This window comes from Lonchura striata, chromosome 6, assembly GCF_050655825.1.
Source record: "Lonchura striata isolate lonStrDom1 chromosome 6, ASM5065582v1, whole genome shotgun sequence".
Taxonomy (NCBI): domain Eukaryota; kingdom Metazoa; phylum Chordata; class Aves; order Passeriformes; family Estrildidae; genus Lonchura; species Lonchura striata.
This window is the reverse complement of record NC_140708.1, coordinates 19,883,642-19,899,881: the sequence shown is the minus strand read 5'-3', so window position 1 is coordinate 19,899,881 and position 16,240 is coordinate 19,883,642. Positions and strand designations below refer to the sequence as shown.

The 16,240-nt window shown below is 41.8% G+C and overlaps 1 protein-coding gene across 1 annotated transcript in view; it reads right to left on the bottom strand.

Moving 5' to 3' along the window:
- The window catches only part of DUSP29 (dual specificity phosphatase 29), a 73,919-nt gene extending 59,873 nt beyond the window's left edge, over nt 1-14,046 (bottom strand). The window contains exons 1-2 of the mRNA XM_021549188.3: nt 13,884-14,046; nt 6,574-6,787 (exon numbers count right to left, since the gene is read on the bottom strand). Coding sequence (XP_021404863.2) covers nt 6,574-6,758 — 185 coding nt within the window. The 5' untranslated portion in view covers nt 6,759-6,787; nt 13,884-14,046. The remainder of the gene's footprint in view (nt 1-6,573; nt 6,788-13,883) is intronic.
- Nucleotides 14,047-16,240: the final 2,194 nt, after the last annotated feature.

The window sequence follows — 16,240 nt, the reverse complement described above, 5'->3', positions numbered from 1 at the left end:
GTACAGGTCCTGTGTATGCGTGGCTTTTGCATTTGCAGGCCAAGCCAGTGCCCACAGTCTGTAAAGAGGATGGCAGGCATCTTTCTTACAGCAGATGCCCTGGACACTTTTATCTATGGAAAGCATTCCCTACCATTTCTAATATATAATGTTGTGTGGGGATATGAAGAAACAGTTGTTGTGTAATAGAAAACAGGGTTCACTGGACTGCAAGAGGTGCTTGCCTTGGGCTTTAGAATCTGCATCTTGTGAAGAAAGCTGAAGTGACACTTAGTCTTTTTCAAGAGCAAGAGTGCTTGGTTTCAAACCTAATATGGAGATTAGAAAGTACTTTATAAAGCTCTTTCGTCTTTTTCTCTATCCCCCCAGTCTTAGACATGATAATTATATTTCTGTAAGAGATTTTGCTACTGTTCTGTGAAAATTCTTCCTCTTTTTTTTTTTCCTTGTAAAATCTTTGCCCAAAATCTAGGCCAAGAGCCCAGCTGGACCACCCCTTTTTATACAGGCTCAGGTTTATCTGCTTTTTGCCTCCTGTCAGCCAGTACTTTGTACTTTGATCACAAACATTAGCAGGCAGAGATGGCCTGTGCTGAGACTGACACTGCCACAGTGTAGGCAGTTAAACCTGGGGTCACGCTGGGTTTGCAGCAGCTTGGTTGCCAGTTAGCAGAGCAAAAAACAGCCTGGTAAGGCCTCACGTGGTGGACCTGTGTGCCTGTAGATGGAAATTTGCTTGGACTGCCCGTAGGCAGTAGTGAGCTCTGGTTTTGTGGGAAGGGACTGGATTGCTTTCCACCCTCAGCTGAGTCAATGCTGTTGTGAAAACACCCCTCTGTACACTGTTACCAGAGCCTGTGGGGCTTGTTGTGTTTCATCATGCATGATACTTCTGATTACACCCCAAGGAGAGGGGAATGCTCTTGGCCTTCCTTGCAGTTTTTACAATGCCTGAGGTATCAATATTGTAGAGGAAAGAGAGAAATAAATCAGGCGTAAATATCTGAGAATATCTGATTGGTTGAGGTTACTAATAGCATAGGATGGTTCAGGGATGAATCATTCCTTATTGGAGGATTTATGACTCCATTTCTAATTCACTTTTGACTAGAAAAGGCATCGAGTTTTCTTTCCTTGCAGTTTGCTCACTGTCAGAGTGCAATAGTCAAGCTAACAACATTCTTCTTTTCCCCTCTTTGGGTGCTGCTGTTTCCTATTAACTTGTGATTAATGCTCCCATTATTGTGATTATCATTGAACTTTAGGTAGCCATTGTAAAGAGGAGTTTGCTACAAATGCCAGTGTAGGTGAAGCTGTAAGCACTTGGCTACTCTTGAAATTGTTTCCATTTTGTGTATCTCCACCATCTGTGCTGTTAGCACTTGATTTCCTTTCACACGGTGCAGCTGTGGTCTCCGGTGTCTGCCTTGAACGTGTTCCCATGCAAGGAAGGTGAAGTGTGACACTGGGAGATAACAATGAAAATTTCAGTGTAATTCAGTTTAGTAAGAGATGACCTGTGCCGATTAGTCCCATGTAAAAGCTCATCAGCTCTTCAGTTCAGAGCACATAAACTTATGCTAAAAGTTAAGTATACCCAGAAGTCCTTTTCTCTATGTTAAGCAAAAGCTCAGCTTTGCTGAAAATGACCCTGCATTTATTGTAGGGCAGATGGACTCATAAACATGTTTTTAAAGTTCTGAGGCAAGGGGGAATACTTTGATGTGGGAATCCCACCTCAATGGTGAAAACCGGAGATAAAATCACTTTCACATATGGATATGTTGATACTGACATACTGAACAAAAGGGGAAACTGACCTAGACAAAAGTGTCATCCATTTTCCGATGGTTCCCAAAAGACTGTTTGCCTCTCTTTGGTTGTGCAAGGGCAAGTAGAGAGCTTGTTGGAGACTTTAACTGTGCCTGCTGTCAGTTTTAAGGCTAAGTTTCATAGGATTGATAGCAAGTGCTGCAGCAAAATCTTGGTTCTTCTGGAAGAAACAATGTAAGTAGTTACAACATGAAAAAGAATGCTTTCTTTCAGGTTGCTGTCTCCACTGTACCAAATCCCCTCTCTCTTTTCCAAAATACTGCCATAACAAGCTTTAGTCCCAGCTGCTTTTGTTAGAAAGTTGGCCAAATCAATGGAATTGGAAGAGAGGGGAAAAGAACTTGCAGGCACTGCAGCCTGCACCTTCACAGGCAGTGTTAAGCAGCTAACAAAGGAAAGATAGGGCGGCTCATGACGAAAACATAAGTACGCCTAAAGGAAGGGAAGTAATCCTCCAAAATAGCTCAGGAGGGTGTGGGCAGAGCAACTCCTTCACCAGGTAAGTTAGCACCTTACAGCTGGCACTGCTCAAGCAGGTAACTGGTGTGCTTATCAACATTAAGTAGAGCCAAGTCTCTTAAACTTCAGGCAAAGGTTGTGCAATGCAAACATGTGTCAGTATAGATTGTCAAAGCCACGGACTGACGTGACCCAGATTGACAAAACACCAGGAAATCTGAGGCAACATGTTACTAGGAGAGGAATTGCCTCTCTCGAACTTTTCCGTTTTCTTAAGTGCTAAAGGAAAGCTCGATGCAGGATGATAATTTACCAGATGGTCAGTGTCAGAAAGAAGCTTGCTGAATATAGGCAATATTGACACTTTCTTAAGAAAATCTGGCAGTTCTCCCTCCTGAGGAGAGATGTTGAGAATTTCCAATAATACTGACCCAATTTTCCTTGGTATCTCTAGCACTGAAGGAGTCTAGAGATAGTGTAGCATTGTATCCCCTTTTTCTTCTGAGGTGTTGCTCCATTTCTCTGTGTGCCTCCTGCTCAGTGTGAATTAAAAGAATTTTTAGGTACCACTGAAAATACTGAACGGGATCATCAGAATATGGGATAGAAAAGATGTTCCTCTAGCCCAGAATGGTGGATGTAGTTTTTATAAGTGATACAACCTGGACAGAGGAAATAACTCTCTGCTTTCTATACAGCAGAGGCACTAAGCACACATGCTGTGGTCAGTCAGTTCCTGGTCTTGATTTCAGTTACTCATCAAATGTTAGAAATCACTGCTAGACAGAGATGTTATATGGAGAAGTGTTACTTGTCTTGGAAAACATTGGAGCATTGAGGTTTATTGTCCAGTGTTAAAGATCTGATTTTCTGAATTATTAAATTGCTGTTACAAGTGGCAAGTTCTTATTCTACCCAAGTTAAAACTATGTCCTCAAGAGTGTTGTTATAATCTAAATCTGTATTTGCTTCTATTTTTATATGATTAATACTGATGTAGATGCTAGGAGTTAGTAATGCTAAATGGTGGGAGGTAGCTGTTTCCTAGCCTGAGTGAGTCCCATCTGTTTTCTTCTAGGTTAGTGTAAATTGTCTTTACTTAGTCACTTGGAAAAAGCCATGCTGTATTGCTTCTCTGCGGAAAGGTAAGAGGAGAGAATGAGATTTAGTTATGCATATATTTAGTGTTTAGTTATTTATCTTAATTATCATGCACTCCAAATTGTGGGTTTGGGTTACTGCATCAGTTCTGAAGACCATATGAGCCATGGCAAGGCACAGGCACAGACCATAGCTTTTGGGAATTGCAAGCTCAATTCAGCTGCATACCCAGAAAATTATTTTTCATGTTTAACTTGTAAAGTATTACAATTCAGAAGACCTTTTTTTCCTTTTTTTGTGAGTACTTTGAGAACATGACAAGACCTGAAATTGTGATCAGGCCTTAAATCCTAATGAGATCTAGTGCATGTTTAAGAGGAAAACAAATTGGGAAGCCTTTGTCTTCAACTGAAATAGTCTTTGAACTTCATAAATGTGGAAGCCTAAACATCATTTCAGGTAATAAGACCATCGCTGAGGAGCTGCAAGAAGAAACTACAAGATGTGTAACTGGCAGAGACTTTCCATGTGATCTCAATGAACCAAGTAGGTTTGGGATTTGCCAGTAAAACTGCCTGTGCAAGCAACCAGGTGGCCAGTGAAACAAAGGAAAGACAAGGCTGCTTTCTATCCTTTTAGAGGACTTTTAAATATGAGGAGGATACATGCAAAACTAATCCTGGTAGCAATTGAATCAAAATCTTGGCCAAGAGTGTTTTATTCCTGTCGCTGGGCTGTGTCATACAAATTCCAGTATCTGGTCTTTAAAAGCCCTTGGAACTTGCTGGGGGAAAATTTCAATTGGAGCTGAACACAGCATGTTATATTTCGAGGCTTTGATTATTCTGGGTCTGACAGGCTCATAGAGACTTCATTGCCTCTGGGCAACATCTGCAGTGAAGCCTTGTAACAAAAGGATGGAGTGGCCTCACAGGGCTCCTTGATAGCCTGGATTGCATTAGAAGGAAGATGTGGTTACTAGTCAGGGTAATTAATTAGCATTTCCATAAGCAGTCACAAGTCCTGTTAACCTTGTAAATGCAGGAGGCAGGAATGAAGTGCAGATGTGGAAGCTCTGAAGATAAACTCTGCATGTGTGTGTTCATTTGATTTTGTTGATGAGTTCCACCAAATTCCTTCAACATCAACCTTAATTTAGCATGGCTAAAGATGCAAATGCACCCAACATCTGTTTGTGGCTTGTGGCATCTCTTTGGCCACCAGTTCTAAAGCAAGATCTTAATACAAAAACACTGCCACACTGAGGGGGTAAGCTGTTAGTCAGGAGTAAGATATGAGCTGACTCCAGGAAAGATACAAAGGCCTGTGGACTTTGCCTATTTCAAAGCAAATTTTAGGGTAGTGGAAGTCTGCACCTTGCATGCAGACCAGATCTCTCAGATTTTCTGCCATGTCAAGTTTGCCCTTGCCTGGCTGACAATAGGTTTTCTCTTTTGGGGAGTCTATTTTCTGGTGAAGTTTTATTTCTGTTCTGCCCCACCTGCTCCTCATTTGTTTTTCCTTCTCCATTGGTTTTCTCAATATTTTGTCTTGTCATGGTAGGGAACTTGTTTTCCCTTGAAGCACCACTGTTTTTCCTCCTGACTTAAGACCAGTCCTCAGCAGAAACACACTGCCCAGCATGCCGGGTTGTAGCTCTGTGTACCTCTCAAGAAGTTTGTATTTTTGTTCCTCTGGTTAGTTTGTATGAAGTGCCAGGTGTGTGGTGTATTCAGAGTCAAGACTTCTAGCTTTTACTAAATTACAAGGTGTAAGAAGCCTCTGCTACAGGAAGATTACAGGAAAGAGTCGGTGACTGCTGTCCTGGGCTGAGAGATTGACTTCTTGTCTGGTTACATCCCTTTGCTCAGCAGGCACAGTTATAGCTTCATCACAGAAATTAGAGGGAAAATCTTCTAACAGCTTAATTCAAAATAGTTCTGATGGTGATTCTAAACAAGAAAGTAGGAAATAAATGCCAGAAGAGGCTGTTCTTTATGGTGAATGTTGAGTTAGAAATTTCTAACTGGAGAGGCAGGGCAGGATGTGGAAAGACAAACTCAACTCCTTTTCTTTTGTTCCTGAATCATTTGGACAGGCTGTTCCCCTTGTTTAATTTTTTTATCCCACACAACACACGCACACACACACTCTCCCATCCCTATCTGTAAAAGTGGGAGCCTTGGCTTGGTACAAGACCAGAACTCTTCTGTCTTTCCGTTGCCTCTGGCGCCACAGAAGTAATTGGTGGATGATATTAGGAGTCTTGTAACTTTCAAAGCCGTATATCTTTCCTCTTTTATAAGCTGGCAACAGATGAATTTTAGGACCTTTTAAAAAATTATTGAGAACTTTGGAGCCACTGGGGCTCCTATTTGTGTCTTTCAGTGATGATGTAAAAATAAATGTCGTGTTAGTGCAGGGTGTAGAGGAAAATGGGAATTGGACCAATAATGCCAAAAGAGTAAGAAAAGCTCTCTTCCTCTGCTCAGGGCTTGGGCTGGGATTTTCTAATGGCATGTCTCCTGCTGCAGCAGTCTTCTCTGGTTCTTGGAATAGGTTGCTTCTAGTTTAGTCCCATGCTCAGCAGGACTAAGTCTGTTTTGTGGGTTTGTTTTTTTTCCAAATCACACTTGGTGTGATCAGTGAGACACATCTCTGCAGCTTTGCCTTCCTCAGGGTTCTCTTTGCTTTAGTCTTTGAGCAGAGTGTATTTCCACAAGCATAAATTTGGATATGCAGAAATACTACTGCAGAGTGAGCTGTCCCTTCAGTCACTTTTCAAGGATTACATTTTAGTCCTAAACCAACCTCAGGTGTGGCAAACACATCCAGACCATGCTCTGTAACTGTGGAACAACTTTCACTCACAGTTAAACAGCAAATTGCTCTTTGAAACGAACCATTTAAAAATAGATCGTGATGAGCTTCAACCTCTGCAGCCTACGCTGGTGCCACAACCCATGCTGTCACTCTGTCTTTAACAGCAGACCCTGCTGCACTTCCTCTGCACCTTCCTGAAGCAGCAGTAACAATCAGGGCCATGCCAGCCTCTGATTGCTCTGTGTAACTCTGACATCTGTCAGTGAGCTGTGTTTAGGAGAGCTTGGTCATCCCCTGTGTAGAGGAGATGTACCAGGTACACTTATCTGCTATCTAGGGGGTAATGTGTACACTTACTCGTCTCCTATGTAGAGATTGGGCCAGACTTCATTGACGTGAGTGTACTTTGGGCAGCCCTTCCACAAGAGCCTCTCCAGTTCAAACGCCCCTGGGGTACAATAGTCCTCATCAGGATCTACTTGGACTGTTGTATATGCATTTTTCTTCCCAGCATTCCAGCTTCCTGATGACATCTTGTCCATGAAGTAGTGCTCTCAGGATGTGTGAGAAACTGGAATGGAACCACAACAGAATGTTAACGCAAGGAAACGCAAAGCAAGTGACTACTGCTCCTGCTGTGGGATCCTGGGAGCAGCACTGACCAGGTGTGATTGAGCATTGCTTGAGACAGATGTACCTGTTCTGTGGCAAACACAGACTTGCACTCAGATTTCTGCCTCCCCAGAGTGAGGTGAGGAATATGTTATTAGATGAGCCCACCAGCAAAGGAAACAAAACTCAAAGGTTTGTGATTATTGAAGTTAAGTTTCTGTTGAGAATTTGTTTTCTGAAAAATCCACTGGCAAGAATTTGGTAGGTCTAACAGTCTAGGGATCTAAAGCACCTAGGGGAAATGAGTGCAAATTTAAGTTGTTGGGGTTTTTTATCATTAACTAAGGCTCATCCTTCATGATATTCAGCAACATACGGAGAGGAAATATGTCTGTTCAGGTGAATGTTCCATGTACTGTTGTACTCTCTTCTCTTACTTTTTCCCATGTTGCCAGCTGCAGATTCCCTGTTTGCTGCATCTCCCAATGGGCTCTGTTTTTATTTCTTCTACTGGACTCTTTGGTGTCTCAGAGTAGCAGTTGCTTGTGTCTCATTCCCATGAAGGGAGAAATTGAACCTTGTGGTTCTGTAAGAGACTGTTAATAAGATGTGGAATTGGGCTTGATCTTAAGAAGTGTGCAAGTAGAGCCTGCCAAAAATCCGCCTTTCTTGCAGGCAATGAATCCTCTAGTTGCTCCCTTTTTTTTTTTTTTTTGGCTGCTGAACATTTGTGTCCTTTTAATTCCAAAATTAAGGCTAATGCTTTCATGTGGCTATTGTAGAGCTCTCCTGAAAGCAGGATATCCATTTTTCACTGACATCCAATGTACCCATGAGGTTTGTTTGCTCAGTTTGGGCTCTTTTGTGCTTGTCATGTTCTGTTTCTCTACAAAGCTTGAAAAAGCCAAATGATTCCTGTTTTCCTACTCCAAAGCCATGTAAGATTGTGGAGTCAGTTTTTGACTGGCAAGTGTACACCTTTGTTCAAAAATTGGCTTGCTTTCACTGGCAAGAGAATCTATCTTTCAGCCAAGCTTCTTAACACATGATGATGATGTTTAGCTAAGTGGTCCTCTCTTGAGATTTTTAAAGGGCTCGGAGAATTCCAGCTTGTTGGAAATTTACCTTGGGCTTGTCTTGCATGCCTATGTGTACTACCAAGTGCCATCTATCTGCCCCAGTAGCCATGCCTTGGGAGAGCCTTTTTCCTTCCTGTGCCAGAATTATGCTAATTCTACATGCAGACTCAGCAGTGTAGATAATGTTTGTCTGTCAGAGATACAAATCTAAGACAGACTTCAGGAGTGATAAGGCTGTTATCTAGAAATTGATAAGTACTGCTATTGGTCTAGTAAAGAATTATAGTTGAGAGCCTGTTGCCTTGATGCTGAAGGACTGACTGCTTTTATTCATTGCTCCATAACATGGGATGGAGGAAAGGAAGAAGAGAAAGCAATGTAATCAGTAATCACAGTTGGTGGCCACAGTGCATTGATTTGTTACACCTCAGAACAGGGCAATTAGGTCTGCAAATGATCATTTGTGGTACTGGAACACCGGCGCAGTTTGAAGCTTGGTTAACACTCTGAAAGCTCGACCACTGCTGAGAAATCCGTGTTTCTGTCTGTCCTGGGAAGCCACATGCTCCCTGAACTTTCAAGTACACTATGTTCTTTTATGCCTTGCCAATGTTATCTGCTGCAGGGATTTTTAAATTGAATTAGAGCACAGGAAAGCATCAGTTGAAATTCCTCTAATAAAACATGTATTTCAGATTTGACTCTAGACTATGTAAGAAGTAACAGAGTTTAACTAGGAGGAGGGAAAAGGGGGCAAAAGGGCTGGTTTGCTATTTCAACTCTGGAAATAATTGCCATGAAGCATTTAGCTGGCGGCAGAAGGGCTTGCATCTTCCCAGGAATCAAAGATGTCTAACCTCATCTCACATTAGTTGTTCTATATACACCAAACAGAGGTCCAGGAAGACTATTCCCAAGGCCAGCCCTCTTGGAATAAAAAGTGAAAAATAGATTGGATTTTTTTTAGTAGTTCTTAATGCTGTTGTGGGTATAAGGGATGAATGTTTAGTGCAAGTCCAGGCAGGGAAAGCTCAGATTTCTCTGGCAGAGTAGTGTGGAGAGGAGACCTTCTCTTGCAGAGTGCTCACCCAGTGCAGTCAGTGGCAGCCAGATTGCAGGGTTACCTCTGCACAGGCTTGTTGGAGCAGGCTTTTCACCCCTTGTGGTGCTTCATGTGGCTATAGATGAGTTAGTGCAGGCTGAATGGTGTACCGGTGCTGTGCTAGCTTGACAGTCACTTCATGGCACTGCACTGCATCGGGGATACACAACCTTAGATCACAGAACAGCCTGAGTTGGAAGAGACCCACAAGAATAAGGGTAAGTGAATGGCCCACATGGAGATTGTGAGCCTGGAATTATTACTACCTTGCTCTGACCAAAAGAGCTAATCCCAGGGTCATGTGGAAGCTCTCTGGTGTAGGGACTGTCCTTACATCCTCTGCATAAAGAACTCTGCACCCTGCCTGCTTCTGGAAATGCTGCTTCAGGACAGCCTTTTTATTTCATGGGGAAGAAAAGTCAGCTGGCTGTGGAACTGCCCTTGTCCCAGAGGGTTCTCCCCAGCAGGAAGGTCTGAGCCCAGCTTCAGGACATACTGAGAAACAGAGCCCTGTATCTGGGGCCAAGAGTTCCCTCCCAAAGAGGCAGGGCAGTCTTTTGCTCATCCCATCCTTTCCCTGTGCCCAGAGCAGAGCTTCCCTCTCATTCTTCTGGCTTGTGCCAAGGGCAGGCTGTGTGAGCTGGTGAGACCTTCCTGTTCCCTCTCTGTGGCACCTGTGGTGGCTGGGCACAGCTGGGTGGGTGCTGAAGTCTGTGAGACTGTGAGCCTGTGCCTGCTGAGCCTGGCATCCCACGGGTTCTGCCCTCAATCCAGCGTGTGCACACAGCGCTGAACACAACGCCAGTCCTGCTGTCATGGACTTAAGGGTATTATCAGAACAAGGATGATAAAAATCCAGTCATCTGCATTTTTATACCCTAATCTTTCTCTTCATAAATAAGACCAAAGTACATGTTATCTAATAAATTTTATTTGTTAATCGCTTGGATGGCTGGAATATTTGTCCCCCTTGGGTTATATGTATATAAATGAAAATATTGTTAGTGATTTCACGAAATGGTAATTCAGAATAATGGAGAGTTAATCCTCTTTTCATTAGTGAGCCACTTCAGGACATCCACTGTGGCAAATTACACTGCATTTTAAGTCATTCTCAAGTGCTGTGCACTAGAAAAAAAAACATTAAACTAGTTTTGCATTGATAGAAGTAATTGTGTGGCTAATTTGGATAAGCAGCATGCATTAGGCACAGCAAAGGAATCACTTCTTTATGTTCACTATCTACTCTACAGCTGCCAGATGGAATTTCTTATACAGCTCTTTAGCTTTTTTTATTATATTTTTAACAAAGCAGGGAGGGAGGAAATAAAGTGCAAGGAAAAAAAAAAAAAAGAAAAATCTGCCAGTCTATTTGCTTTTTAATTCAGACCATGACAGAGCACAGACTCCAGTGGCTGGAGCACTAATATGGCAGTGAAAGATTTGCCTTCTGCACCATATTTGAAGTCCCTTGAACTACTCAAATTAACCCAAAATTTCCAATAAGGCCTTGTGAAGTCATAGAATATAGTGGCCCATTTTCAAATCTGTTAAATTTGGGATGTCTAGTCCCACAACAAAATTTTTAGGGGTGAGTTAATGCTTTTGGAAATGTCAGTCACGAGCTCTACAGTTTGGTAATCCCACAGATGGGGGAGGAAAACTGAGCTTTTTATCTAGAAGTGAACATCAGAGCCTTGGTGGTGCTGTGTATGTTTCTGATGCTGGTTTTCCATGTGTAGTGGAAGTTTCTGAGCACTTTGAGACAGAAAGCTGTAGAGTCATTAGTTACATAACAAAATACTATGTTTCTTAATATTTTCTGCTCAACGTGCTGTGCAAGCCCTAGTGCTGTGTATAAAGATGCCAAACAATTTGGCAAGATTTATGCCTGGGAGTTAAGACCCAAGTCAGCTGTAGAGACTTAAAAAAATCAGGCATGCACAGCCAAGGAATGCATTTTTTGCCTTTGTCCTGTGCAAGGGCCTATATATCCTTTCCTTTTCTGCACCCCACCTTGTCACAGGGGTTTCCTCTATCACTGCTGTTGTCCCCCCCATAGGTACTCTGGCTGCCAACTTGTAGCTGTGTTTGTGTGCCTGAATCTTCAGATCTTCAATGAAGTCAGAGCCCAGTGGCATTGGCATAAATATGCAATGAGAGAGGCTAAACAAGTAAAAACTGGGAAGAAAAATGGAGAGAAGACAATTTTCCTTACTCTTTCCTTTAGAAGTATTAGCTGTTCTATCATGCAGGGCACAGGGTTTCCTTGCTTTAATGCCCACTTCAATCCATATTTATACAGAATAGTTTAAATTCTTTGCCACCGATGTGTCCTGCTCTTGGAAGTTCTCCCAGCTGTAATGACATTGATCACTTGTGCTAGTGGTGCTTTTGATGGCTGGCTTTATTAAATTTAATTTGATGTGCACACATGTACAGTCCTTGTTTTTGTTCTCAGAGTTGTCTAAAAGCAATTTCTCCCTGAAAATACCAGACAATCACAAATTCACCTGGTTAAGCTGAGAAGTGAAAGTTTTTAGCATTTAGCAAACACCTAAATATACAACCTGTTTGTAAATGTGGAGGCAGATTTTAATCTTATTCCTGTTTTGATGCTTTCAGATTTTGCTTCCTACCTATTGTCAGCTCTGAAAAAGGAATGGAAATGTGATATAATCAGAAGTTTTTTTCCAAGGTGCTAAGGGAAGGAAAGAAAACTACTGATCAGCACTGAGCTTTTCGTAAGGATTCTACAAAAGTAATGACATATCTACTGGACTTTATACCCATCTCGGTGCAATAGGAGATAAAAACAGTGACTTTGAAATTAATTGGTAGTTTGATCCTCAAAACTGGGGACTAAAGTAGTTAATCTACTGCCATGAACACTAAATCCAGCAGAAGAACAAAAAAGAAGGAAAAAAACCCTGTAATTTTGATTGAGAAATCATTTCTGTGCATGAAGAGGTTCTTACTAACAAATTATTCCCTTTTCTTTTCTGATCTTGGGTACAGGGCAGACTTATTTGAATGTTTTGATTTATCAGGCAGAATTTAACATCATGGAAGCTGTTGGACTTGTACTCTTCTAGGAGTAAAAATTGAGACATTGCCTTACAGACAACTGAAAAATTAATGGTTTTATTTTTATTTACTTTCTTCTTTCACTTTAATAACCACCTTAGACAAGAACTCATAGAGGAGCAATGTTTGTAACAAGTGTGTATGAGAAGGAAGGACCCAAGTGAAGGTAAGGATAGAGAATACCATTTCTACACTTTCAAAAAATGTGCAGAAGACTTGAATCTAATTTAGTAAGTGGTCTTCAAGTAAGCACTTGCTTAGTGCTGAAGGCAGGAAAAAAAAATCAGATCTAATGGCTGAGAATCTATAGAAATAGTGAGGGAGGATCTACTCAGCAAGTTTTTGAATTTTTAAGAAATGTTCTCTTCTTCCATTTCCAGCCCACATGCCAGATGCATACCTCCCTTCAGGATGAAAAAGTGCTTGCCCTTTTTGAGTATGACTAAGCAGAAGACTGTTTTATAAACTGAAAAGTTCTTGCAGAAGCCAATGCACATGTCTGGGGCACAGTGTTTGCACTTGGAAGGAGGGCAAACAGTGCTTTGGTTTCTAAGCTTTTTTTAACTCAAAGCCCATCAGTTGAGCTGAGAGCTGGTCAGCTGCAGTGACAAAGGCTTGCTCTGTCAGATGATTTGCTGAAATGAATTGAGAATGGTGCTCCCTGATATGCCACCCCACGCTGTTTCGCTCGGACTCGAAGGCTGGCAGCAGCCAGGAAGAGCTGTGTGCTTCCCCTGTAACCTCACACTTGGTGCCCCCCAGGGCACTGCAATGAGCTGTGGTGCTGCAAAGGCTCCTTGGGTGAGGTTATGTCCCGTTTTGTTTTGTTGGGTTTTTTTCCCTAACACTGGGCCAAAAAGGTTATTTTTCTTTACAAATACTTTATGTGATGGAGAAGTCTTTCAAAAAATATTTCTCTAAAAGACCCCAAAAATAATTCACCAAATTCCAAAACTGGATTTGCAGTATACTTAAGCAAAAAGTATAATCCTACTCCTATGTTCCTTATTCCTGTCTAAGTCTTCACCAAAATTCATTTACTTCAGTTCCTTTGTTTTAGCCCTGCATTCTTATGCTTAAAGCATTCATGGACTATAAAATAGTTCATCTATTGCAGTCATCTTTAAACAGCTTAAAACCAGAATAATTGTAGCCTCTGTGCAATTATTTCCCAGAACCTCCTGCTGTGAATATTCAAAACTAACCACTTATTTCAATGAATTTCTAAGACACATATGATTTTTTAAAAACTTATTCTTGCCCTTATTCTTTATTGTTGACTGGACTGGTTAATTGAAAACAGATAAAGCTGAGATTTTGTTAAATATTATTAGAGTGTCCAAGGAAACTTAAAACACAGCATCACTGGAGAGATTTTTAATTCAATTGGAAAAGCTAGATTTGACTGGAGGGTGGAGCAATTATTGAAGAATAAGCAAAATATTCTGGGACAGATGTTAAAGTCTTTAAAAATTGCATTTTCATTCCCTAACTTTTACATTGAAATTACCTCCAAGATAATTACACTTTCAACACCTAATTTCCTAATTTCTAAAGTGATTTCTGTAACACAACAAGTTGGATTTTCTAAATTATACATTATACTTTCAAAACCTTTTTGAGTCCATAATAATAATTTTTTTTCTCTGCAACAAGCTAATGAAATTAATAGTTACCTCAACAAATTTTCCAGTTCTCAGTCCTCTCCCTGCTTTACTAAAACAGGTTACAAAAAGAAGGAAAAAGGAGCAGAAGTACAGCAGGAAATATATATTGCTTAGCCTTACCTGTAAGCTTAGGTGGGTGCTGTAAGTAACTGGGTCCTGTGAAGTGCAGCAGAACGACAAAAGAAACCTTACTAACTGTGCAAGTAGAGTCTATTTTTAGAGGAGGATTTGCTGACTCTGACCTTGAGTGCTACCCACTCCAAATGACGATCTTTATATCTGCTGGTAAAACTATTCCCTGATGTGACCTGAAACACTAAACCTGGCAGTTTAGTTACCTAGTCTTGGTGTGACTAAGATAACATGATGCCTGCATGTTGACTATAACAAATATTATCTTTGATGTTGTCCCCCTGTCAAAGCCGATGCTGTGTTTACTGCTGCATATGGGTGAGGAGTATTGCACCGCTGTTTGCTGTCATGCTGTGCACTAGTCACTTGGCACTGGCACAACAATGGGCAATGGGAGAGGTGGCATCCTGATAAGGTCCTTTTCTCTTGCATATGCTTCACCATAAAACCATCTTTCCCTACTTCTTGTTTTAGTTTTCTCCAGTGCCAACCCTTTCAGTACCCATCTAACTTATGAAATGCCTTTCTTTGCTGAGAGGAACAAGGTGCTTAGCGTGGTTCAGTTCTGGTGACATGAGCACAGCTCGCCAATTAGAGGCAGAGGTGCATCCTCCAGCCTTTGAAAAATTCTCTACGTCCTTAAAGAGCTCCAAGACTTCCTGCTGAAGAAAGCCTAGAACTTTCTCTGGTAAGTCACAGCCAGGTTCATCACAGATAAAAGCTGGGTCCCCTGGTGTCAGAGCCACACCTCTTCCACTCCAGTACTTGGTCTGCGGTGACCTTCATGGCCACAGAGCTGAAGGGTTTGGGGATCACACATGAGCAGCTGCCTGGGCAGAGGGTTTGTTCTGCAGCAAAGCCTGTCTCAGACCTGAAACTTGAACCACTGCATTAGGAAGAGATTTTGGTGCTGTTGGAACTAGGTTTGCGACGATCTAAGATCCAGCTGTCATGTGAGTATTGATATTTCTTAAGAGAAATTCTTCAGATCTTTGCCTTCTGTCTGAGAGTGGGAAAAAGAGGCAAAGAGACCAGTCAGGGCAAGTGTGTGATACTGGAAGTAACCCTTTGGTCTCTGGACCTTTTTTCTTCTGTTAAGTTGGCTATCCTGGGAATATCTCTGAGCAGACCTGCATGCGCTGCTTGCCTATCTTTCTGCCTCACAGTGCTCTCTACTGTCACACCAGTGCCTGCAAAAAGTAGTCAGCTATTGATAGAAATCTCTTGTAGAACTTTTTTCATTTCTTGCAAGAACAGAAACAGCCTTCTGTGACTGCAAATGCCTGTGCCCTGCCAAAGATCCAGGCTGCCTGACCATTTTTTTCCGAAGTACCCAAGTCCTGTGGTAGTTGCCATTAATTTTCAGTAGGACACAAATTCCTGACTCTGTGAGTTATTTTTAATGTTGCATTAAATCCTTTCTATCACCTTTGTCATCCCCTGTCTGTTTAAAATATAGAAGTTAATCCAAGAAGGACCAGGGCCAGACTTGGTCATGGCCTGTGGCTAATGCTGCAGTACAGATGTGCAGTAATAACAAACAGTTTCAGTTCAAGTTCTGGGCATTGGATCTGCTGCTGTTTCATGCTAACAGCATCACTCTAGCCAAGATTCTGCATTACCAAGCAGCCAAGCTCCTCCCTGCCAATTATTCAAATAGTCACTCTTAAAATGAGAAAGAGCTTGGATGCTAGAAACCTGCTGTGCCTTCTAAGATAACTTGTAAGGTTGCGGTGTAAATTATTTCTATACTGATAATAGAGAAACTGTGTGGAGGAGGAGGTACAGACCCCATATAACAGAAATTAGCAAAGTTTCTTTATCTTTATCTTTATCCTTGCAGGTGACCCAGTATGGGTAACATGGTGATCCAGCAGACTGGCAGTGCTGGTGAGAGGAGGCTGCTCTGTGAGGTCTGTGTGTCCCAAGGATGGGCAGTGCTCTGTTGCTTGTCCCTGACCAAGGCTGTGTTTCTGATGAGATCAATAGCATTTTACAGCATTTTGTGGTATTGCTATTTTCAGATGGCAGGCATCTGAAAAATAAGTATTTTTCTGTCTGAATAGCTGTCAAAACAATATAAGCCCTGTTCCCTCCTCTCTGTAGGGTCCTGGGAACATGTACAGAAGGTCACTCACCTCCTGGAAAAGTCACAGAATGGGTAAGATTGGAAGAACTACATTGGGTCATCTGGTCCAATCTCTCTGCTCAGGCAGGGTCATCCTAGAGCACATTGCACAGGATTGTGTCCAATTTTTGGGACTAGTTGTTTGTGTTTCCATTAGTTTTGTTTTTGTTAACTAAAAAATCCTAGCTGCTGAGAGGTTTTGAGAGTGGCCAATGAC